Here is a 19,466-nt window from a genome sequence, read left to right on the forward strand (position 1 = left end):
ACGATTGACTTAATGAAAAAAATAGCAATTTTCCCGGAATCAGCATTCAATTTTGAGTATACCCTGTGATACTCAACCAATTCCGATGAGTGTCAGTGTCAGCTGTTCCTTAAATTGTGTATGAGAGATCATTTTAAAATTTTTTAGCTATTGTTGTTCCTTAATCCACTGTAAACATGACCCTATGCATAAACTTTTTTGAACTAAATATGGGGCAACTTCTGTTTGCTGGCATTTTGTCTGATGAAACTTATTAAATTTGATTACCTTTAGAAATATGGCAAAAGCCAGGTTGCTATCAGAATTTTCTGTTATTTATTGTAAGTCTGATTCTATGGCTGATAAGCGCCAAACGGTCACTTTTGCTCCTCTTTAGAAATTCAAACCAGGGGATGACAATAACACGGTAACCCATGGTTTCAATTTGACGCATTTTCATACTTAATGGACCCATGGGATGATCGCTGAATCTTGAATACATGTTTCTAGAACCTCCAATCAAAGCAAAACGATGAACTTTACAGTCGCCATACGACAGTATGGTATTTTTGCCACCATGGCCGTCCGTTTGAAAAACGATATCTTTGCAGAAAAAACGAGGATGCTGATCTCATTATTAATTCTAAAACATTTTACATGTATTCCAACCTGGTGTGACAAAATGAGGCTGGAGGTAAACCAGAGATGCAGAATTCTTTTCACCAAGAATCTCTCGTACGGTGTCCAACAACAAAAGAAGGAATGCTTCGTGGTTAGTAAAATTTTTTCCCTTTTCATTCGGTATGGGTTTCCTATAAAGCTACAAAAATAGCAGTATAATTTTTTGCCAATATAATACCTTTACATTGATCAGCACCTTTTCAAATGTTTGCACGTCTTCCGTGCACAATCTTGGCCCGTTGTATCCAGGCATTTCGAGATTAAGCGAGCAATTCACGAGCAGCAATTCACGCTTCGTACTGTTATAGGATGACTGGTCTGAAAAATCTAATTAACAAAGGGAAACTGAAAAACGTATCAACTAAAATCTGTCAGATTGCATACTCTTGGCGATTTCCACAAAGTCTGGATTTAACGCAGTGCGTATCAATTGCTCAGGGTATCGATTCGCTACAATGGCGTAACTGACTAGAGAAATAAATGCATTAGGATACTGGTAGATTTCGTTCTGCCTTTCTACCCTAGTAAGTTCTTTTTCCAACACTTCCCAGAAAGAGTTACCACTGGGAGACTGGTGACAAGAAATGGCAATGGCCATCGCTAATCTCTCTAGATCTTTGAGTCGGGCTTCGCTCAGGCATGTAAGGATTTTTTTTGCGACTTCTTCGATGGTTGTATGATGAAAAAACAATAGGTTGCTGCCGACAGCTATTAACTGTATAAGCACTTTAGAATTCCAGCGATGAACAAGATCACATAGTCTTGGCTGAATATCAAGGACTTGTTTGGCAAAGTTTCCGGAGTCCGTACTGCTTCTTCGGAAAAGCTTCAACATAGATCCTACTGTTTTTTCGTCCGTTGACGTTGCATCACTAAGTAACCTTTCTACTAGCCGCCCAACAAGTTCAGTGTTCTGGACAGCTTCATTGCACTCAAAAAACGCTAAACAGGCCAGTCCTAGATCTTCAATTGAAACATTATCTAGCACTTCGTTTAGTCGAATCTCTATGTCTACTTTATTAATTTTTCTCGGAAATCTTCGGAATTGTTTTAGAATCACCAGATACATCACCAGTTCTTGAGAACTCATTTGTTTTACAACACCAGCCAAATCTATCACCATTTTTTTCTGAAGGTTTAATGCACTGTAAGATTTTAGCTGGAAAAAGCTCCAAGCTACTGCAATGTAAATACTTTTGTCCCACTTTCTTGAATGTTCACAACACTTTTGATCCAATTTAGCTATTAGGCACTCAACTTGTTTTGATTTCTCCCCGTTTGGACAAAGCCGATTGATGATATTGATGATATCTTCTCCACTTAGCAAATGTAGGTTTTCCAAAACACCAGATGTAAGATTCTTCAATTTTTCAGACTTCTTGTCGAAATTTGGATTGTCAGTCCATTCAATAAACTCTTCATAGTGACTGCTGTTTTTAGAAAAGTGTTTCATGTGTGGCAGTATTGATCCATTCTGCAAAGTCAATGAATGACATTTGGTAATGGATTTCTTATGAATTAAATTACTATCTAGCAGTAACTTGAAGGGGTCGTTATTTTCTGAGATACAATCTTCTTTGCCACCGGATTTCAACAGCAAAGGCATATTTGAAAGTGCGGTTTTTGAAGATAGACAATGACATCCTCCCAGACTCCGGAAATATATTTTATGTGTAACAAGAATTTGCGGCCACATTTTTTTTATAACCTGATCCATTTTGTTTTCACACTTAATAACGTTTTCTATAAAATAAAAGATAGAGAATTCCTCTGAAACTGGGGACTAGCAGACTAACATAACTTCAAAACACTCAAGCAGACGAAAAATCGTTTCAAACAGAAGTAACAGGGACGTCATTCAGATAGTCTCAATCGCAATTGTATTCCGCTAAATCATTCCAATCGCATTGCCGTTGGTCAACGGTTGAATCAATGGCTTTTCGTCCAGGTAACTAGTAAATTTTCTAAAGGGAGCATATCCTTGAAATAAAAATTGTTTTTACGCGTTCTAAGGAAATCATGATCGTGCCTGGAACGACCCTCCCATATTTTCCTACCAGCAAGGGGTTTTGTCTGGTGACACCAAACCGGAGGAAACAGGGACTAGCACTTCAAAGAGGACGCTAAATAAAAGGATTGCCTTCCCTCTGAGTGGTGGGATATCAAAACCTACAATGACAGTGACATCACCACCAATTGGTCTTCCTCCTCCATGTATAACCTTGCCAGTATCAGCACCAGCAAACTTGGCTGAAGTATCAAATGCCCAATCCAGCAAGGCTGCCTTAGAGACACAAGAACAGCTAGATTTGGACTTACAGAAGATCTCTAACAGTCTACATGATAACTTGATGAGTTATATTGAAACAGAAAAACAAGAAGATTTCAACAAGCGCTTGCAGCATTTGTATACTAGCTGGAAGGACGGGAAACTGAATGCAGACATTCATCAACGTTTGACAATAATAACCGAGTCATTGGAAGTAAAAGATTTTGTCAAAGCAGAAAATGTTCGAGTGGCATTAGCAGTAGACTATACAGCTGATTGTGCTAGCTGGATTGTGGTTATCAAAAATATTGTTACTCAAATGGAAACAAAGCTAAGTGGTTTATAAATTGTATGGTGTTTGTATTACATCTAAATATGAAAGGGCGGAAACACAAAAAGTACTTATTCACTTAGTTTTATCTTCTTAACATAACGTAGAAACGGTTAAATGATCCTTGATATAACCCTAATCATAAGGTAGGGTATTTTCTCTTTTGTATAATAGAGAATGGGCTCAATAGTCCCTAGAAAAAATTTCATTTCTCGCAATGAATAATAGGGGTTGGCACGCGCGTTGTGAAACACTGCTATACGTCGAAAGTGGATAGAAAGTTAGCTACTCAGCTGATAAGGGAAGGGAGTCGAAAAAAAGACTGTCATTGGCGCCATTTCTCCATTAACAACTGGTGGATTAGCACACTGTTGCTGTTGTTGCATGTGGTGATGCGGCGGTGGAGGTGGACAGTACCCGGCTGGTAGGAGATGGTGCGAAATTTGTTGCTGCTCTGCTGGCCAGTATCCAAGAGAGCCAGGTGGAATGGGCATAAGCGACGGTAATGAACCGTAAGTATCTTCTTGGTGAAGAACGAGTTGTTGTTCCAAATTCATCCCAATGTTCTCCAACTGCTGATCGACGTTCTCGCTGATTATTCCAAAATGTGGAGGAAAAGACGCTGCTGATGGCATGCCGGAAGAGTCGTAGTGATACACAACTAAAAAAGTTTTACATGAATTAGCGACATAGCTGGAAAAGGAACTATTATATGTCACAGTTTTTCGCATGTTTTACTTACAGGGATGGGTTTGCTGTTGCTGCTGAGAAGAGTCATGAGTGCGATGAGTCGGTACCATCATCGTGGTCCCATCAGAGAATGTTACATATAATGGAGTCGGCATATGAACGGCTTGTTGCTGTGTTTGCTGTGCATAAGAAAGCTGCGGAGGTGGACATGGAGGAATAGACGGATACAGTCCCCATTGATGAGGCTGAGAAGATGGGGATACGACGTAGTATGGTGATTCAATTTGTGGTCCATTAGTAGGCGGCGACGAATCAGCAGAATCTAGCGTGCAATGCGTCTCTCGACTGCCAGATGATTCTGGAGAATTGGCTACCGAATTGCTATTGCTGTCGGCATTGGCCCCATTGTGACTCCAGAGTACCACAGCTTGATTAATCTTTAATTTAAAAAAAAACTGTTAATTACTGTATCTTCAGGAAATAAAATTTTAACTACCGTTTGATTATTGTTGAAATCCACGGCAGATTGCATTTTCGGCAGTGAGCACTGTATCTTGTCAGTGATTTCACGCAAAGTGGTATTCTTTTCTCCTATACGACTTGGTTTGAAACGCCGGAAGCGAACAGACTGAGTGGTTTGAGTGTGCAGTTGCGTCCCGTTGATGAAGAGACAGCGTGTTTTAGCCAATGGAAGTACTATAGGTTCAATATTATCATATGGAACAGTACACCTAAAATAACACCAAGAGTTAACGACTGTCATATGGGTTGCCAATCAACTTAGCTCACATTTCACCAAGAACCTCGACGAAAACGGTGACGGGTCCTTTGTCGGGCTGCATGTCTTGGATGTAAGCCGGATACTGATGATTCGGATTCTCGCTGATGGTTACCATGCATTTGGAGCCGATCTGTAAAATCTCGTTGTGGAATATGTTATTCTTTTTCAACTCTGCTCATTAAGAGAAAAATAAAATATGTGTTGCAATATGTTATAGGAAATTTGTTTATGTGTTAAACTAAAACCTTTGCGTTCGTCATTCCATAAATCATATTCCACGTTGCGGTACATTCTTGGATCTAGCGCTTTGGCTACTTTATATGGAAAGGGCGTACCGCCTTTTACCAAAACATTAATTACACTGTTGGGTCGCGCTTGATTTTCTCGCAACGAAGTAGACACCTACATTGTATGCATTGACTGATTAGAGAAATCTTATTTATTTGTTAAGTATTTAACTCACCTCAAATTGCTCCTTGGATTGTTTACCCTCGTAAAGCATCACTTGGACGGCTGTGTCAATGTCTTCCATGCCGAAGACTTGCCCGTAGAGGAGCTCGTAAATTAAACCTAAGCAATAAAGTTTTAATTTAATGATCCAGGAAATGATAGCTTTAAATGATACCTTGACAGACGGCAGTATTGTCGATAAAGGATTTGGCAAAAACCGAGTCAAAATGGTTTGGTCCGATACGGCATAGCAGCATTTTATCGGGAAAGTTATTGTCTGTCACTTGTACTGGAGCTGTATTGATGTCATTAAAGATGATGAAATCTTTCCTGAAATGACGGCAAAAAGGATATCAGAAAACGAAAATTTACTGAACACGTAGGAATCGTACTTGTACAGGATGGCCATTGCTTGCATTTCCCAATGGCCGCCCCATTCACGCGGACTTCTCATTCGCCTCGCGTGGTCTTCAAACTTTTCTCCGTCAATCTTCTCAGGAAAGAGGTTACGATTCCGCTCCATAAAGTGTATACACGAGAGTCGGACAGAATAGTGAAAGCATTGGCTGTAAAAAACTTGTTCCGAGACAGCACGGAAAAGACAAGTGGCATCCCTCGCAGTTTGCTTTCGGTAAAGGCCCATGCCTTCCAAAAACAGGTCAATTTGTTCCATAAGTTTACTCTTTCCACGATGTCGTGAACCTCGACCATTCTTGCCACTCGGCCAGCTACCAGTCCTGGTGGTGCCGATTGGTATCAAACTGCTCTCCGACAAAGATGAGATTTGCATCATCTCAATCATTGAAATGAATTTTGTGTCCTAAAAATACGAAAGTGATAAATTCAAAGAAAATAATGGCTACCAGAACACCAAGTAAAGTAAGTTAACGACAGTTGCCAGAAATAAATGTACGAATCAATTTCAATGCAATGTTTTAGAACCAGTAAATATACTAGCACAATACAAAGTGCATACGAGCAGTCCTTCAACTTTTCAACTACATAACTTTTCGTTGACTAAGCCTTTAGGCATAGCGCGTGCTTGCAGAGCTTGACAAAAAAAAAAAGAAAAAAAAACCCCGAAATTTCTTTAACAATCTTAAAAACACTATCTAATTTGACGAGGCATCCACGTAAAAGATAGGAAATAAATAGTAAATTCCAAATGGTAAGTAATCCAAATGACGATGATAAAGTTGAAATGGAAAAATGGTGGTCAATGACACACGAGTTAACTTCATCACATGCCTGAATCTTTCGACTGGCTATTCCAAAAAAAAGGGGGTGAAGGGTGGGGAAGCCAAATTAACAAGCTAAGCACCAGAAAATGAGGATGGAGAAAGACCAGTTCAAAAATAGCCCCTTATACAATGCAAACCGAATAAAAAATACATGTAATTTACCTTTCTTCTCCAACTCCGGCTTATATTTTTGCTGCCAACGACGAGAAGTTTGAATAGACAAATGAAGCTTAGGATCTCTAACTATCCTGCAGACACGAGGGATGGGGCACGTTTTTGGTCTCCACACCTCTTCCATGTATCGTTTAGCGCCTTGACTGCACTGATTTCCGGCGCACGTGTGGCGAGGACAAATTTTTTTGTTGTGTCTGGCTTTTAGCGACACCAAGCGGAGTGCCAAGAATAAAGTGTTAGTTGTTTTTTGCGCCGCTAGATGAAATCGATTGGTATATTTTGGAATACCAAACGAAAAATTGACAGATCACCGTCAAGAGCCGCTGAGCTCCCAGAAAATTTTTTTTTATTTACTCATTTTGATACATCATGGATATGCTAAACAAATTGAAGTCAACTGTGAGCACCACGGTCTCGCAGCTCTCTGGTGTCTTACCTGGTAATCCCGTGACTCGCGAATACGAAGTCGGGAAACTGATCGGTTCAGCCGGGCCGGATCTCCTGTGGAAGATATTCAGTGGCTACAAGAAATCCACCAAGCAAGAGGCCTCCATCTTTGTCCTGGAAAAGAAATTGCTTGAAAAATATTCAAAAAAGGACCGTGACCAACTAGTGGAAGTGCTTCGTAGAGGAATAGCTCAGTTAACACGTCTGAGGCATCCTCAGGTGTTAACAGTCCAGCATCCCGTGGAGGAGAGCAGAGAAAGCTTGGCGTTTGCCACAGAACCTGTTTTTGCTTCGCTGGCTAATGTTCTTGGATGCCATGAAAACATTAACCCAATTCCCCAGCAGTTGAAGGACCACAAACTTTTTGAAGTTGAAATCAAATATGGTCTCCAACAGTTGACTGAGGGGCTCATTTTCCTGCACAATGATGTTAAACTTCTGCATTGCAACATATGCCCAGAATCCATTGTTGTTAATCAACAAGGTGATAAACATTAGAAATAATCTTCATTTTATTTCGTAACATTATTCTATATGCATTCAGGTGCCTTTAAAATTTTTGGTTTTGATTTCTGCACATCCAGTCAAGATCCTACAAGTAAATTATGGCCAGTCAGAGAACCAGATCCTGAACTTTCTCATGTGTCACAGCCAAATCTGGATTACTTGGCCCCCGAACTGGGCCGTAATCACCGAAGGCACGGCAATGGAGCAAACACGATCGGTTGTGGGGCTTCTGCCGACATGTATTCACTAGGTTGCGTCATCGTCAGCATCTATCAGAACGGCAAGAGCCCATGGCAAATGGATGGCGACGTCGAGTGTTTTTATCGACACGCAGGTTCACATTCCCAATCTCTGCAACGTATGGAGGGCGTGCCACCCGATTTAGTGGATCATGTTCGCTCTCTCTTACACCCTACACCTGAACAACGGCCTGACGCCCACCAGTTAGTTAAAATCAGCTGGTTTGACGACGTAGGAGTAAAAACACTCAATTATCTTGATTCACTCTTTCAATGGGATAACCTCCAAAAGTCCCAGGTTTACAATTTCAATAGCGTTTTGTTATGATGACTTTTGTACTTACCCTTTCTTTCAAAGTTTTTTAAAGGTCTGCCCCAGATCCTACCGCGACTTCCAGAGCGGGTATGTCTGCACAGGGTAATGCCGTGCTTGGCCAAAGAATTTGTCAACCCTTCCATGGTGCCATTCATTTTGCCATGTGCACTTCACATCGTGCAAGAAGCGAGCAAGGAGAACTATGTCGCGTATATCTTACCACATCTGAGGCCCGTCATGAAGATGCAAGAGCCTGTCCAGATTTTGCTAATATTCATGCAACGAATGGAACTTTTACTTCAAAAGACGCCGCCAGAAGATGTCAAGTCGGACGTTTTGCCCATGATTTATCGAGCACTGGAAGCCGAAGCCGCTGCACAGATCCAGGAGCTTTGTTTGAGCGTCATACCCAGTTTCGCCTCGCTAATCGACTACCCAGCCATGAAAAACGCCCTAATGCCCCGCATCAAGAAACTTTGCCTTCTGCCATCTGGGCAGCTGTCTGTCCGTGTCAACTGTCTCATCTGTATCGGTAAACTGTTGGATAATGTCGACAAGTGGCTCGTCCTAGACGACATCTTACCCATGCTTCCTGCAATACCATCCAAGGATCCAGCCGTAGTCATGGCCGTCCTGGGTGTGTATAAAATGGCTTTGGAACATCCCCGACTGGGCATACCCAAAGAAGTTATTGCCACGCAAATTGTCCCGTTCTTATTCCCACTCCTAGTCGAACCAGGACTTTCTTTGACTCAATTCCGGGCGTTAGTTTCGACCATCAAAGAGATGTTGGCCAAAGTGGAAGAGGAACAAAAGAGCAAGTTAGAGAGTGTGGCCGCTTTGCAAGAAGAACAGCGTACCGCCCTTGGTAACTTGGCGTTGAACGATTCATCGTCACAAAATTCCACTTCCAGCGGAGGATCTTCAACGGCCTCCTCGGTGAATAATTCTGCCGTGTCGCAACAAATCGATGCACTATTTTCCCAATTATCGACCTCTAGCGAGACAACGAAGGTCAAGCCAACAACTGCGGCTACACCGGCGATGGCCGGTAGTAATGTTGTTACTAACAGCCGGATCGATTCGGGCATAGTAGCGCCGGCCATTGCTATGCCGAAGTCGGGCATGATGTCGTTACGACCTGCGCCCAACAACACTCCAACAACCTGGAATAACAACAACGTTAACGGTACGCGTGCCAACACGACAGCAGCGAATAAGGATCCAGTCAGTTCCATGATTCACTCAAATTTGAGTGCCATGGGAGGCATCCGACCGGCTAATCAATGGACTCCGGCAAGCCAAGCGGCCACTTCGCCTGCGTGGAATCACAATCCAGCCGCCGCCCCAATTCAACAGCCGCAAATGAGAATGATGGCCACTCCGCTGGTTCCACAAAACCAACAATTTACCCAACACAATCCCATGATGACCGTGATGATGCCACAATCGACTTTCTCCCAGCCCATCAGCCCCATTGGTCCCACCACGCCAGCGGCATTCCGGCCTCTCGCTCGCTCCGATATCGATGATTTGCTGAGTTAAAGTTTAACACCGACTACTATACCGAGTCGAACGAAGAGAAAAAAGGGGGAGGTTCCCTGACTATTTATGTGTCATTACTAGACATTAATGTTGTATGTGTATACAAAACTAACTTACTCCAACGGAATATACTGTGATGTCTGTCCGCTTCAACAACCGTCCGTCTTTTTTTTCGTCTGCTTTTGGCGTTGCCTACTAATAAGATGATTATACGTTAAGACAAAGAAAAAATAAATAAACAAAAAAATCAAAATCAACAAACAAAAGAAAATCTAGCGTTGGCTTGTTAACCGTCAGTCACTGGTGAGACAGCGAGGAAAAATGATGGAGACAAATACGACGATTCTTCTGATTAAAGAGTGAAGGCTTTTCCTTTTTTTTTTTTTTCTTTCTTGTGTTTGTACTGTGCAGAGCAAAATAATAATATGCCATTTCCGGCTACTGACGAGAGAAGGAAACGCAACGGGCCAGAAGGTGGGAGAATCGTAGCGAGGAATCTTTGGCTTCAACACTGTACACGCACAAACACGCCACGTACCAAAAAAAGGAGGAGGAGGGAACTACACAGTAGTACAAACTGACGTACACAAATGACATGACACACTAAAGAAAATAAACGAGAAAATGAAAGGCACAGAGCAACGATATGGTGCTTATAAAAAAATTAAGGAGATTAAAGGGAAGAAATAAGAAATGAAATAAAACGTGGAAAAAGAATTTTGACTGTGAAAAAAGAAAGACACAAAGAAAAATGAAGCTGTCGTTATGCAATCAATTCAAGCGCAGCTAGCAGACGACGGCAAACTTTTAATGTTGTGTCTAAAGCCAACAGAATTTCTCAAATACGTCCTGTACAAGATTTTTGCAGAAGGCAAAAGAAAAATGAGATTTGTTTTGCTGCTTTTTTTTTCTTTTTATAAAAAGAAGAATGCGGAAATGAAAAAGGAGAGATAGGAAAACCATAACGCGTAGTGGGGGGGGGAGGGGAAGATACAGTTACGTAAGATGTCTTTCAATCAAACCCAGACTCCGTGAGGATTCTTATTGGTTGGGACGGGGTTCTCCAGCTGGCGCGGCGATCCCAGCATACGTCGACTATGGCCCGTCTTGTTATGGCCTTTTTATATACGACACCCCGAAAAGAAAAAAGAAAATAATAAAGAAAAAAAAAAAAAGGAAGACATGTTAGCACTAATAAGAAATGCGTGTGAAATCAAGAAGAGACAGGAAGATGATCAATAACGTCAGTGAGATCATCACGAGACAACTATGAACGGACGACGCAATCATTCATTTATCTCGATTCCATCAACGTATGAAATGGCCGTCACCCGTCAGCTTTTGTTTTGCTTATTGCTTTCACTTTTTCAAGCCTCTCTCTCTTAGTTATTACGAAAAAGAGTCGTCAGCATTGGGTGCCGTGGCCATCGCAAAGGCTAACAGACTTTAGACACGCAACTTTATTAGCCAAAAGCCGCAATAAGAAAGCGAAAAGACAAGAGAAAACGTCGCATGTTTTCTCTCGTCTTTATTTTAAAAAAAAAAAAACTAAAATACAAAAACAATAGAAAACAATTCATTTTTTTATTACCTTCCAATAGGATTTTCAAGTCGTCAGCGGGCGCAATGCTGAGCGACTGGAGATTGGCTTGTTTGATCTCTTGCGTCAGCTGATCCATTTGGGAACGTAAGGAACGTACGTTCGTGTCCGATTGGGCCAGTTCTTCGCCGATGGTTTGCTCTTCTTCGTTCATATTGTGCTCCTGCTGGCCGGCCGAGTCGAGATCGGATCGAACTCGGGCTAATTCGGATTCGAGTTCCTTCACTAACTGCTCTTCGGCTTCGTTAACATCCGCCCTCAAAAGCCTGCGTGACGCAAATACAAAAATTATATTTAAAAAAAGAAAAGCCAAACGTGAAACTAATGTTTGATCGTTATCGCGTTTCATCTGGGAAAGCGAAACTACCTCAGGGTTGGCTCGCACTCGTTCAATTGCGAATCCAATGCCGACACGTCAGATTTCAATCGAGCCAACTCTTCCGTCAGGTCCTGGCCTTCGCGACAGGCTTGTTCCCAATCGGCTTCAACATTAAAAAGTTCAGACAACTATCCGTGAGGACGCAATGGTTAAGACGTGACCGAATAAAAAAAAAAGAAATAGATAAAAACAAAAACAAAAAAAAAATCCATTCAAGATTTGTTGAATCGATAATAATAATAATCATAACTAACGTACTTGACTCTCTTGCTGGCGACATCGATCCTCCAACTGCGTTAGTTCACGATTGAGTTGTTGACGTTCTTCATCCAGTTGCCGGTGCAGCTTCTCCTCCCAGCTGAGAAGCTCCTGCTCCAGCTGAATCAATTTCTCCTGCTGCTCGTCCAGCGCACCGCGTTGCCGATTCACTCGCTGAATAAGTTGAGCTTGCTGCGGATCTGACGGCGGACTGGGCGTTCTTGCACCGCTCAAATCCTGTTTTTTTTTTTTAATAAATAAAAAAAAAGAAGTGTTATCGTTTTATATTACAGTTCGGTGGTAACTCGATCGACACAATATTCAGCTCGTTAAAAAAAAAAAAAATCGAAACGATAAGAAAAATGCAGTTAAACTCGTTTCGTATAACAAGTGTTTACATCCCCGAGCGATTGATTTACACACAAAAAAAAAAAGAACTCGTCGTTTTCAGAATAAAGTGAAAAGCTTAAAAGAAAAATATATAAAGAAAAGTCTTGTCAGATTGTATTTACCAATCTGAGATTGCGTCTTGAACGTCGGGACTGGTCATCTCTGCTATCAAAACTTGAAGTAGGAACAGTTTCGTCGCTTTGCTGGACACTCATTTCGTAGCGGACGGGCGATGGCCGCGGGGGTGTTGACGTACTGCGGCCGGGCGACGGCGTCATCGGAGGCGCTGGACTGGACCTATATGGCGACGGACCTCTGCCTCCTCCTCCCATTGGGGACGGACGTGGTGGTTCACGGTATGGCGGTGGAGGCGGCTGTCTCGAACCTCCTTTTCAAAAAAGAAAGAAATCACGTGAACGAGTGAAAGGAAAAATATTTCCCAAGATTCAAGTCGCCTTTGCGGAATTTTAAATCACCATCACGTCGACTGCAGGACGACATGTAGGCACCGTGACTTGTCATAAGTGGTTTAAATAAATTATTGATTCCGTAGCGTTTTTCGACAAACGTCACTACAACATTCAAGTCGACCACGTCTCGTGAATTTTTCACGAGCAAAAAAAAAAAAGGCAACAGCGCACATCCCCCCTCCTTAGAACGTCCCAAAAGGAATAAAAAAAATAAAAATGTCTTTCTCAAAAATTTTAAAAATAAATAAAGAACATTCAATTGGCTGTTAGCGACAGGCCTGCCGGATTCAATTGGTAAACAATAAACTCTTACCGGCGAAAGGCGGAGGCGGATTCCGATAAGGCGGCGGGAATCTGACTGAATCATTTTGTGGCGACGAATCCTGTTGCTGAGAGTAGTAATGCTGATGCGGAGGATTTGAATAATGCGCTTCGCTGGAAGAGCCGTTAGATTCGGCCGGAAGGCGGCCCCTTCCGTATAGCGGAGGATCATATCTCGGATAGACGAGTTGGCCTTCGTTGGACGACGGCGATTGATCCTTTTCCCGGTAGTGCGACGTCTGAGGAACATGATGCAAAGGCGGAGGTGTAGGGCTGGTGTAGGCTGATTTATGGCCATTGTGACTGATGTGATCGCTCGATTCGCCGTTATTATCCGGACGTTTAGGCACCCCGCGAACGATGCCAACGTTCAGCGGAAGTTTGGACCGATCGCCTGGCGATCCCGACCCACCTCCGCCGACGCCTCCGCTAAACGTCAGCGATTTCTTCAGATCTTTGGACGGTGAGGGCGCCGCCGTCGTTGCGGCGGCTCCTTGGACATGCGACGGCTGCGACGACATTGGCGGAGTGAATCCATGAAGCGGATCGACAGACGTTTTGGTCGGCCTGGCCGTCGAGTTCTTGTTGTTCTGCTGGATCGCGTTTCTATTAGCCGTCGCGTCCAGCGCAGTCCGCTGGAGTATGAAATGCACATCGGACGAATACTCCCCCCATTTCATCAGCACCTGTCACGAGAAAAATTGTCAAATAAATCACGCCGGGCAAAAGAGAAATGTGTTTTTTTAAATATATGATCGATAGAACGCAGCTCAGTTGCCATGACGACGCGTCCAGAAATCTAAAAAAAAAAAAAAAAAGCTTTTCTTTCTTTTTTTCCTACCACGATTGTAATCGTGAACATTTTTCCTGTGTCGCAGAAAAAAAAAACGGTTTAATATTGCCTGGAGGATATGGGAGTAGAAAAAAAAAAGATGTTGTAGGAGAACGGCAGACAATCCAGCGCGTGTGCAATAAAACTGTTCAAGTATCCCCTTTTGGATGTTGTACAAAAGAAAAAAAAAAAAAAAAAAATGCGCCAACAGCTGACGACCTCCCTCTTTTGTGCTCTCTTCAATCTACACAGCGCGTGTCATATCTAGTTTTGAAAATGTAAAGGAAAAAAAAAACCGGATGGAGAGAGTTTCTCCGAAGGCATCCATCCCCCCTCTTCCGATTCGTTTGACTGGACCCGGCAGCGTTAACAAAAAGACGGCAATACAGAATTTAACAGTTTGAATTCCGGCAGTTATGATGGATGACATCTTTTTTTTCATGGACCTTTTCTTTCGTTTGCCCAGGAAAAAAAAAAAAAAAATCTGTATTCATCAACGATCCATTCTGTTTGGATCGAAACCGCTCAACTCTAAATTCCAATACAATAAAAAGGAGAAAAAGGACGACTATGTCCCCCCTCCCCCCTTGTTGGCTTGGCGACAAAAAGTGGCTCCTAGTTTGAAAAAACGTTCGTATTGCCGCCCGTCATTGACGAGCTCGGCATGCAAAACCGGATGGGTGTGTAAAAAAATGCGTGTGGCTATAAAGAGAGTTAATAAAATGAGAGATGAATCACCTTGAGTGGGTGTTCGTGGGGCGCCAGGAGTCGTTCATTGTTGCGCCAACGTTCGATGAGGGTGAAACGGCCCGTTTTGCCCGTCGCGTGTGCCAAAGCGTAGACGACATCCTGAATCAGACCGATGAAAAAAGTAAAAAAAAAAAAAAAAAGACATTCCACAAAATGTTTAGAAAATCTAAAACAGACGCAAAGAAAAACAAACCTGGCAGGTTGTTCGGTCGCAGACGCCGCACACGACGCGCTGGATACCCTCCACCCAGACTTTCAATTCCATAGCGGTCGGCGGGTGGGAGGCGGTAAGGGACGGGCAAACTCTAACCCGGATAGTTGGTGGAAAAGACGAGCTGCTTCATGGTAGACGCACGAATGAATCAACACAGACACGACACAAGAGGTAAAGATGAGCAGAGGGTTATTTTCGGTATCGGGACGAATGAACGATCCAGGGATCCCACTCCTCCTTAACCTGTCCCCTCCCCTTTGGTCGCTATTCTGGGAGATCGCCCCCAGAAAGTGCCACAGTCTTCTTGAAACGGTTGCAAGAATAGCCGAAAGTCGGCCAGCAAACACAAATAATAAACAGCGTTTTTTGTTTTGATCCTTTTGCTTTCTTGTTTCTTGAGAGAAATTATTTTCTCTTTGAATAGGAGCAAATGGATTGAGCCATCATCTTCAGTTAAGTCGAGTGTTCTTTCAGTACGTTTGTAAATTGTTTTATGGTCTTTCTATCTCTCTTTTTTTTCAGGCTCCTTTCCTCTTCATTTCCGGCCGCTCGGCAACCGGATGGGCAGGAAGCGGATACCAACTAAAGAGAGGAGGAAGTCGACCTGAACCAGAGCGATCACCTAGACTACAGAAAAAATCAACAATAAAAAAAATACATTTAAATTTTAAATCATTCAAAATTAATAAACACATAGATAACCAAAAAAATTCCATCACAACGCCCATTTTTTTTTTCTTTTAAATTGCAAAATTGAGGTCGTCAATGTTTTTCTCTCCGCCCATTGAACAGATTGCACTGGATGAAAAAAAAATTTGTCGACAAACGAACGTAAAAATAAAAGAAGGCCAAAACAGTGACGGGCGCAGATCCGTTCAACCACGTCCCCGTTATGACTCATTAAGGACATGTTTTTTTTCCACACAGAAAGAAAAACCGTAAGGCTTCGTGAAAGCGCGTTCAACTATATCGGCTAGGGGGAGGGGGGGGAGATATCTTCCCACTCGCCTACAATTGTTTTGGTAGCTTCTTTAAATAACCATCTTCATAGGTGCGCAGATGGACGTTGTGTTAGATGGGCGTTTTTGATGGCATTGATTTTCAACGGGGGGAACTGTGTTTGTTTTGTTTTTCATATTCCCCTCTATTTTTCTCACAATCGATTGGCTTTTTCGAGCTGGGCATTGACGAGAAACGAAGCTGCTGAGACTCGTGGGAGAGAGAGAAAAAAAAAGGAAGTCGAAGGAACAAGTAAACCGAATCAAGGTTGATTTTTTTCGTTCCCTCCGTGGAAGAGTGTGGACTTTTGCACGAAGAGAAAGAGCAAAAAAAAAAAAAGGCAGATAAAACCGGTGTTGGATGTGGTAGCGCCGTCTATGCGAGTGTGACGGAAGACAACAAAATAGACGGAGGAGAGAGAGAGAAGACGGAATCAAGAGAAGAAGCAAATTGTGGCTCATTAGTCACGCCCGAAACGAAGAAGGCTAAATCACGACCAAGGCCAATTGTAAAAATAAATTTTCTCTCGACGTGAAAAACAAAAAATTGGGACCTTTTTTTTTTTTTTTGTTTAATTCTCTACTGTGTCTCTAGTCATCAGTGAGAGTTCGGATCGGGAAAGCGCATCCGGGCAGACTAATCTGCACTCTGACGGGCAAACAAAAAAATCCGGTTCTTTGACCCGTAAAATCTTCCTAACGCAGACTGTACGGCCTATGTTAATAATAATACAGTACTGCGTAGCGTCTATCACGATTCCGGCCATCCATAATTTGATCCTCCTTTTTATTTTTTTCCATCTTCTTCGTGTGTGCTGTTGTTTTTCCCACACAGACAGCTCCCCCCCCCCCTCCGGAATACAAGACGATAGAAAAGAGCACCTCAGATTGCCTTTGGGGGCTGGAAGACAATCATCTTACCTTTTCCAGGTTTTTGATCTTTGGCTCCTTTAAATTTTTTATTCTTTCAAAAAAAAAAAAAGATAAAGAGATGGGGTAAAGTAGTTGAAAGAGAAGAGGGTGATAATAAACGAAGCACGACTCAAAAAAGGCTGGCGTTCGATAATGCACATCGACTTTTGCGGGCGTGCACGGCAAAGTATAGACGCGTTCAAAACACGCCCGCAGGGGAAATTTTTTTTAACAGGGCGAAGACGAAAAAAATAAGGGAGGGAACGGAGGAAAAAAAAAAAAAAAAAAAAGAGGCGGCATCAAGAACGACGTCGGGATCAAGAGGTTGTATACGCTTCAGGGTCTTTTCTTTCTGCTAGTACCGTAAGTTCAGTGACAGAACAGTGCGTATATAACGAATGGCTCCATTGCCTTCTTCTTATTCTTCGTTTCTCAAAGTTTTTTTTTTTTTTTTTTTCAGGTCACTCAACTTTTTTTTGAAGGCAAAACGAAAATAGAAAAAAAAAAAAAAAAAAAAATCATCGTGTGTCTCCAGAAGCCAAACGCGTTCGGGATATCCCATAAGAACTGCGTCTTTCTAAACTTTATTTCTATAACAAAACACTGTTGCCTTTCCTAGTTATGTGTTGCGTGTCGTTGTAGCCTAGATTTCTTTTAATGATGAGTCCAGTTCTCCTTTGTGGACGTCCTTTCTCTTTTTCCGGTCTCTCCCTTTGCAACCGACAATTGGTTTGTTTTTTTTTTTCCCCATTTTTTTAAAAGGAGACATGGTTTGCTGATTACCGCACGCCCAAGATTTATTTATTTTTTTCCCTCGTCACAACACCCCAACCATCAACAACATTTCCCGGTACTAACCCACAGTCCACACACACGAAAAATCTAGGTGTGTTCGTGTTTACAGCTGGGGGAGACAATTTCCACAGAATGTAACCAACGAAAAAATGTTTTTTGTTTTGTTTTAAAGCGGAAAAAAGATGTGGATATGGCCATTTTTTTCGTTACTTAGTTTCTCTGAGTTTTATGGTTTGGAAAGAAAGAGTAGGGGGTTGAAAGAGAGGCAGAATTGAAAGTGGGTTGAAACGAGGCATCGGATGTCTTTTGCAGTGCGTGTCCGGTCTAGTTTTTCTTTTCCCTTTTGAGAGGGGGGGGGGGGGATTTGCAATCTGAATCCAAAGCTTTAAATTACAAACATTAGGAAGAAAACAGACACACACACACACACAAAGAAAGGGGAGAAAGACGAGGAGAAAAGGAAATATCTTTCAATGACTTTGCATATCGATGCTATTAGCTGTTTTAGAGGGAGTGGGGAGATAATGAGAATCGCTGGAATTGCTAGTCGCATTTCGATTTATCTTTTCATCTTGCAAAAATCTTTAGTTTTTACACCCCACCTCTCGCCCCGAAAAAAAAATCGAAGGGCGGAAATAAGCCATGGGGGGACTAGGAAAGTGTGGGGAGGGTAAGGACGTGATTATTTGTACGTAACACTTGGAATGGGTACGTAAAAAGGAGAAGGGCTTCTTCTTCCCACCTGGACGACGACGCACCTGGTCTATTACTCTCAAGAGGAAACGGTAGAACGAAGGGGAGAGAAAGAGAGAGAGAGAGAGAGAGAGAGAGAGAGAAAGAGGAGAGCTAAATGTATAGCGGTTAAAAGACTTGTGTTCGCCCTTCGAATCTCTTTGTGCAGGGACTGGAACAAGCCCCCAACAGGCATACGAAAACTGTCTAAAAGTGTACACAAAGAAATGCTTTCCACGAAACTCATTGCAAAAGACTTTTTCAGCAGAAAACAACAAGCGATTATTCAACGCCACGTGATCGTAAACGGTTCGGTTTTCCCCGATCTCACCTGTTGAAACGTTGAAGACACGAAGTCGTAGAGATTGTTAAATTCCTTCTTCAGATTTTTCTGGATTCCCAAGAATCGAAAATCATAAGCAGGAAGAGCACCAAAAAATGTTTCGTGATTAGCATCGAAAAGGAACTTGAACGCCAAAACTTTTTTTTTTTCAGACTGGGCTGTGTTACCATCCAAAAAGCCAACACACTCACTCATACACATGTATATACACACACACACACACACAGACGTGGAGAGAAAAAAAAAAAGAACAGATTTAACGATGGGAGGGTGCCTGGTTCTCGTCGTGCGTGAACCAAGTGACTGCACAGTCGCGTCTAGACTGAACGGAGTGGGCATCGGGTGACGCTGGTTTCTCACTTTGTGTCTGAGCTCACGCAGACGGCGCCGAAGCGTTGACAGTCGAAACGCCATCTAGCGATAGGATTTGATACTATCTGGCAACGCCGCACGATCTTGTTAAAACACGTCCCACCTTCGAATGAAGAAAAGAGAAAGAAAATAGTTGTAGTACGAGGTATATACAATGTGTAAAAACGTGTGGTTACATTTTCTTGTCCAGGTTACGATCGATGAGCATTCATTCGTCATCTCCCCTCGTAACGATCCTTCATTCATCTCGTAGGGAATGAGATGAACACGAATGAGTTCCAGATGGAAACAGACGTTTTCGGTTACGTTCTTTTTAGCCCTGTCTTTTTTTTTATCAAACAGATTACGTTACACACGAATATCCACATAAATATAAAGAGGGGTAGATTGGCATCTGCCGGCTGGCTTAAGGAAAGGAAGATTTAGTGAGAAAAAAAACAAAACAATACA

General features: G+C 42.4%; 5 protein-coding genes across 6 annotated transcripts; 2 read left to right on the plus strand and 3 right to left on the minus strand.

The window, feature by feature from the left end:
- Positions 1-292: 292 nt before the first annotated feature.
- Positions 293-2,195, minus strand: LOC130687697 (uncharacterized). The gene is made up of 5 exons (XM_059495107.1): positions 1,222-2,195; positions 1,045-1,128; positions 857-987; positions 649-799; positions 293-582 (listed from the first exon to the last, which is right to left on the minus strand). Exons 1-5 carry the CDS (start codon positions 2,111-2,113, stop codon positions 299-301), a joined length of 1,542 nt encoding a protein of 513 aa, XP_059351090.1. The 5' UTR covers positions 2,114-2,195; the 3' UTR covers positions 293-298.
- A 266-nt stretch (positions 2,196-2,461) lies between these two features.
- On the plus strand, positions 2,462-3,338 carry LOC130687711 (steroid receptor RNA activator 1-like). Its single transcript, XM_057510888.2, has 2 exons — positions 2,462-2,608; positions 2,674-3,338. Exons 1-2 carry the CDS (start codon positions 2,593-2,595, stop codon positions 3,273-3,275), a joined length of 618 nt encoding a protein of 205 aa, XP_057366871.1. The 5' UTR covers positions 2,462-2,592; the 3' UTR covers positions 3,276-3,338.
- LOC130687694 (uncharacterized) lies at positions 3,266-6,733 on the minus strand. Its single transcript, XM_057510867.2, has 9 exons — positions 6,585-6,733; positions 5,574-6,001; positions 5,357-5,511; positions 5,195-5,301; positions 4,977-5,133; positions 4,740-4,902; positions 4,447-4,681; positions 4,003-4,387; positions 3,266-3,921 (listed from the first exon to the last, which is right to left on the minus strand). The coding sequence occupies exons 2-9, from the start codon at positions 5,981-5,983 to the stop codon at positions 3,542-3,544; spliced, it is 1,992 nt and encodes a 663-aa protein (XP_057366850.1). The 5' UTR covers positions 5,984-6,001; positions 6,585-6,733; the 3' UTR covers positions 3,266-3,541.
- Positions 6,734-6,867: 134 nt separating this feature from the next.
- On the plus strand, positions 6,868-10,241 carry LOC130687689 (SCY1-like protein 2). Its single transcript, XM_057510862.2, has 3 exons — positions 6,868-7,527; positions 7,588-8,087; positions 8,148-10,241. Exons 1-3 carry the CDS (start codon positions 6,966-6,968, stop codon positions 9,648-9,650), a joined length of 2,565 nt encoding a protein of 854 aa, XP_057366845.1. The 5' UTR covers positions 6,868-6,965; the 3' UTR covers positions 9,651-10,241.
- Positions 9,917-18,979, minus strand: LOC130687698 (ras association domain-containing protein 8-like). Of its 2 annotated transcripts, none has more exons than XM_059495100.1 (9): positions 18,633-18,979; positions 14,844-15,491; positions 14,639-14,749; positions 13,061-13,754; positions 12,400-12,662; positions 11,888-12,124; positions 11,618-11,757; positions 11,242-11,516; positions 9,917-10,767 (listed from the first exon to the last, which is right to left on the minus strand). In XM_059495100.1, the coding sequence occupies exons 2-9, from the start codon at positions 14,913-14,915 to the stop codon at positions 10,667-10,669; spliced, it is 1,893 nt and encodes a 630-aa protein (XP_059351083.1). In that variant the 5' UTR covers positions 14,916-15,491; positions 18,633-18,979; the 3' UTR covers positions 9,917-10,666. The 2 variants fall into 2 exon arrangements, with proteins under 2 accessions (XP_059351083.1, XP_057366855.1); XM_057510872.2 differs by having other exon boundaries at positions 12,400-12,665.
- Between the last annotated feature and the right edge of the window lie 487 nt (positions 18,980-19,466).

Source organism: Daphnia carinata, chromosome 4 (genome assembly GCF_022539665.2).
Source record: "Daphnia carinata strain CSIRO-1 chromosome 4, CSIRO_AGI_Dcar_HiC_V3, whole genome shotgun sequence".
Taxonomy (NCBI): domain Eukaryota; kingdom Metazoa; phylum Arthropoda; class Branchiopoda; order Diplostraca; family Daphniidae; genus Daphnia; species Daphnia carinata.